Consider the following 5,255-nt stretch of genomic DNA (forward strand, 5'->3'; position numbering starts at 1 on the left):
CGGCTATCACATCAATTATGACTGGTGTACGGCAAGTAAGTTCTCCGAATTCATCTCCTTAATTGATTATCAAGAATGGGTGCATTTTTTCCAAAATTGTTCTCACTATCCAATTTACCCTAAGCTTTTGTTTGAATTCAAAAATACTTTCAAACACAACAATGGTGTATGCACGGCTACAGTCAAAGATACTCACATTCATTTTGATGTTGCATATTTAGGGAACTTGTTTCAAGTCCCCACCTCTGGCTATAGTTCGTACCTAAAACAAAAACAAATTGTGCCAATTGGGCATTATGATGAGAATAGAATAATCAAATTTATAGGTGGAAACCCGAACAACAAGACTTCACATCATAACATACTCACTCCTCTTCACAAATTATTGTTCAATTTCACATGGAGAGGCATTGTTCCTTGTTTGCAAAAACGAAGAACAGTATCCTTACTAGATGCAACCATCATCTTTTGTCTAGCTCGGAAAATAAAAATAAACTTTCCAAAACTGATGATTGAACATTTGGTTTTCTATGCTGCTAAAACTACTATTCCATATGGATCTCTCCTTACTGTGTTGTTTAAGTCCTTTGGAAATTGATGTTGAAAGTGAGTCACCCACTTATATTAAACCTGAGAACATTCTTTCGGAGCAATCCTTGCTTCGCCTGAGCCTTAAACTTGAGAGTGGGATAATTACTTTCTTGACTAGAGGAGGAGAGGAGAAAAATAGTGGAAAAGGGAAAACACAGGTTGTAGAGGGAGATACAAGTGAGTCAGAAGAGGAGGAAAGTGAATCTGAAAAAGACGAAAGTAAAGAAAAACGAGAGGAAGACAAAGAGGAGGAAGAAATTTTTGAGGGGGAACCACAGGAGGCAGAATCTGAGAAAGAAGAGGAGACTCAAAGTGAGGGGGAATCTAGCTCAGAAAGTGAGAGTCTTGACCTCCCTTATAAAGGGGAACTCAGGAGGAGTAAGAGGAAAATTGTCAAACCTGCTGCTTCTACTCTAAAGCCTGTGATTATTGAAGACATTAGTTCTTCAGAACACTCTATTCCTGATTTTACCCCTACACAAGTTCCTTTTGCTTCCGAGCCATCTTCTGTTCATGACTCCCCCCCAAAACAAGCTAAACCCTCTTCTACTCCTGTTTCACCTCCAAAATAGACCTCTCCCTCTCCCACCCCAGCTTTTCCTACATCACAGCCTACAGGCTTTGCTGCATTCTCTGGAACAAATGCTTCTATTTTTGATATTCAACAAGTGAAATCAGAAATGGAGCAGCTGATAAAGATGGTGTGCACAAAGCTGGAGGACATGGCAAAGCAGCTGGCTTCTCTTCAACGCCAAGTGCAGGCTGTGGCAGATTCTCAGGCAACCAGTTTTACTGGGATGGAGAACAAGGTTGATGCTGCTGAGAATACATACTGCACAGCACTTAGGAGATATTGGAGACGATTAACAGGGTGGCTTTTGAAGGAGATATCTCAGCAAAACATAACTCTTGAGCATAAAAATTCCAGTAGCCAACCAATAACATAAAGAGAGTTATTATCCTTCTTATATTCTTGAGTGCAATAGGTATTTGTAATCACAGATTGTATTCAATTACTTTGGGGTTGGGATTGTGAGTTTGTAAAGTGAGTTCAAGGAAGCTTCGCTGTTGAAGGCTTCTGTGAGAGTTGGGAACAAGTTCCTAATTTGTGGAACTTGTTAACGGGTTTGAATCTTCACTTGTAAAGAGTTTGATTACATAATGGAAATTTAGAAAAGCCTATATCTTCTCTCGTCATTATTTCATTTAGTTAAATTCCGCAAAAAGTTTTTAGATTTCACCTCAAATACAATTCACCCCCCCTCTTGTATTAGCCAGTTAGACTTTCACAAAAGATCTTTGATGATATGCCCACGCGTCTCTAGAGCAAAAGAGCTTCTGATGGAAATGTTCACGCGTCTCTGAACAATAGAGCTTCGGTGCTTGAATGTTTGTTGCGATAATGTTCTAAAGAAAAATTTCTGAAGATCAACGTTTGTCGATCTTTAAGGCTTGTTTGAACTTTGCTTTTGCTAAACCCAGTATGTCGGTGTCTCCGTGATTAGGCGCTTTAAGCTAAGTGAGACGATCTTTCATCAGGTCGACCACTTATTGCAATTGTAATCAAACTGACTACTTAATCATGTCAAATTGCTTATAGGGGCTAAATGGCGTACCAAGGAACCCGAAATTGTTGTATGAAGTGAAAATCACCTTTCTGAGAGGCTTCGAGCTCTGTCGTTGCTGAAATATTTCTGGCGCCAGGCGCTAGAGTAGGGTCTTCCCTGTTCTGCTGCACCTGTATTTATTTTTGACTATAGAACTTTGCCAATTTCTTTAATCATCTTAGGGTTGACCTAAGGCTTAAAATTATCTTATGGTTGACCTAAGGTTTAATGTTTCTTGATTCATCGACTTGACACGACTCAAGGTATAAACTTGACTCGCTGATTGACTGACTTGAGGTTGACTCGACTCAAAGTGAAATGACACATGTGTTAGACTCATGACCCGTGTGTGCATAGTGTTGATTATGCGACTTGAAAATGCAAAAAAGCAAAAATTTTCCGTCATTTTTGTGGAGGGTACCGACTTTCCCCCGAAAAGGAAAGACGCGAAAAAGAATCGAAAGTTTGAAGATGCATGTTGAATGAGCTTAGTCAAATGTCATTCGATAATATCTCTCAACGTGCAAGGATTAATCCATCCTAGGCTATCTCAATTGTTGACTCAATGATGAAAGCATTTAGGTAACTTAGGCACGGAGGCTAAGCACTTCATACTTCGTGATGCAATGACAATTATGAGTGATTTTGAGGAAGCATGCTTCAGCGTTAAGATTTCATGACAAAGGGTTCCCAAAGGGAAGTATATTTGGTCATGTATGCGTGATGTGTGTGATAATGACACTAAAGCTAGGCCGCAAGAGCTAAGTGTGTGAAAAAATATATTATTGAAAAGAGTCAAATGGTGGTGACTCTTAGGCTAAGTAAGCTAATGATGTAGGGATCAAGCCCCCAAGTCTAGCTCTAAGTGAATAGGGATGAGCATTAGAGATCCCTTGATATGATCATGGTGTAAGTGTGTGAATGTGAATATGAATGCATGTTTATTACGGCCGCACCTCGATGTGAGGTTGCCTACGTATCCGTTAGGAATCAGGCCGAACGTAGCTCTAGTCGAACCTCGCACAAGTGTGTATACCTCAAAAAGGTCTTTTTAGGGGTTGTAACGTGGTTAGGCTAAAGGTTTAAAGAAGAAGGGGATAAAGGCTCAAGACCCTAGACAAGCCCCCAAGGTGTGCAACCTTGCTTCTAAATCTTTGTATTTTTATGCTTGAGGTTTTCTACTCTTTTTTAGCTCTTTCTTTTGTTTTAGCATTTATTTCATTTTTATAAGTGTGGGCAATCTCGACCATGCGGTCTATCACTCACTTGGCATTCATGTTTCTCAGGCACGGTACCGAGCACTCGATAAGAGACGCAATCTGAGACGTGTTCTTATCGAAGATATTTTCATATCAAAGACATTGGAACACTTGCCCTTTTGTACACTTTTATTTATTATTTTTTTTTTTTGCTTATTTTTTCTGTTTTGATTTTCTGAAATCACTCAAGCTTTGTTCTTTGAAAATTGCATAAGTTGCAAACTATCCCATCCCAAGTTTAGGTAAATGTAGGTTGAAAAAAGAAAGGTTTATCGTTAGACGAGGCTCAAAGTGGTTTATGAAGAAAGGATTGCATATTCGAAAGGTGAAAGGAGATATGATGTGGCTACAAGGGGTGCCTCAAATCATTGGTATACCTTGTGCTTTATTCGACATGGATTTTTTTTTTTTTTTTTTTGCAATGCAATATGATGATCATATGCAAGGAAATAAATGCTCATTTTATTAAAAAAGAAAAAGAAAAAAATCCTATAAAATTAATCTAAGAGAAAAGAAAAGGTGCATATGCTAGACTTATTGGGGAAAGGAAAAAATGAAGAAGAAATAGAAAAAGAGGTCACGAAATCTTGTCGTTGAAGCTCGCCTCTTCTCTTGTGTTGTTTCATCATTACCCTCATTTTTTGTTTGTCAATCACATGACTCGAACTCGATTCAACACACATGGATGGAGGAGGTGAAGAAAGATGGAAGAATGTGAAGAAGATTTAGGTGGAGGGATGTGAAGAATTAAGAATAGAATGTACCCCCTCAACTCAAATGACGGAAAAAACCAACTCATGCATGAACCTAAGACATGGTCATGGTGACATATAATCAAAGTGTGTGTTAAGACTAGTGAGTGTAGGTGACATGTTGAGACTTTTGTGTAAGACCATGGGACTTAGTGCCTAAACTCGAACATTGATTCAATTAAGCATTATTGTCGGCAAAATTAACCGAATTAAACAGAAAACTGATTAATTACACATTAGGTGATGACTCGACAAATAATCCGAACTGTAGGCCAAGCGACAGGACTGGCGTCACAGTATGGTGGTTAGCGCCAGACAATTTAGTTATTGTCTGGCTCTACACACTATATTGTGGCGCTACTATTCAGACTTTGGCGCCAATATTGGAGCTTCGGTCTGGGACTGTTTTCGGTATTATTAGTCAACTGGAGTATGCCTAAAGTCGTACTAGGTCAATTCTGATTAAAAAAAAAAGACTTTATTGACTCAAATTAATTAATTAATTAATTAATTAATTAAATAGGAAAAGTTTTTGAAGTCATTAATTTTAGTTTCAACACAAATCAACAAACGGTTAAGAGAAACATAGAATATATATGCACAACAAATAATGCACAATTAGTCAAGTAGGCACAATATGATGCAATGAGTTCGCAACCTAACCATGGCTCTAGTTCTCTAAAGTTCGGGATATGGTTTAGTCAATAGAGGGTCCATGGTTAATTGTCCGGATACACCGCGCGGAAGCCTAACCGTGAAGGGTTGGCGCGAGTGGATGAGACACCGCGAGTTTTAGAAAAAACTCACTTCCATGGTTTGGTGAATTCAACATCTCGGATGTACCCTTTCTTGCCAGGAGCGTTCAATCGGGTAGATGGAGCATGAATTCCCAGAGGGTTATGTCCATATGTAGAACACATATGGGTTTCAGAAAAGTGAGAAAAAATTCAATCAGGAAGTAGGATCGAGCAAACAATACGAAAAACCGGTCGAAATTAGAACGCATATTTCTGGCTCGGTATTGGGGGAAATTGGCGCCAGCAAAC

The 5,255-nt window shown here is 38.9% G+C and overlaps 1 protein-coding gene across 1 annotated transcript; it reads left to right on the forward strand.

Annotated features, from left to right (window-relative positions):
* The first annotated feature begins 554 nt into the window (after nt 1-554).
* On the forward strand, nt 555-1,163 carry LOC110713408 (X-linked retinitis pigmentosa GTPase regulator-interacting protein 1-like). Its single transcript, XM_021891860.1, has one exon. The coding sequence runs from the start codon at nt 555-557 to the stop codon at nt 1,161-1,163; it is 609 nt and encodes a 202-aa protein (XP_021747552.1).
* Nucleotides 1,164-5,255: the final 4,092 nt, after the last annotated feature.

This window comes from Chenopodium quinoa, unplaced genomic scaffold (genome assembly GCF_001683475.1).
Source record: "Chenopodium quinoa cultivar QQ74 unplaced genomic scaffold, ASM168347v1, whole genome shotgun sequence".
Lineage (NCBI taxonomy): Eukaryota > Viridiplantae > Streptophyta > Magnoliopsida > Caryophyllales > Amaranthaceae > Chenopodium > Chenopodium quinoa.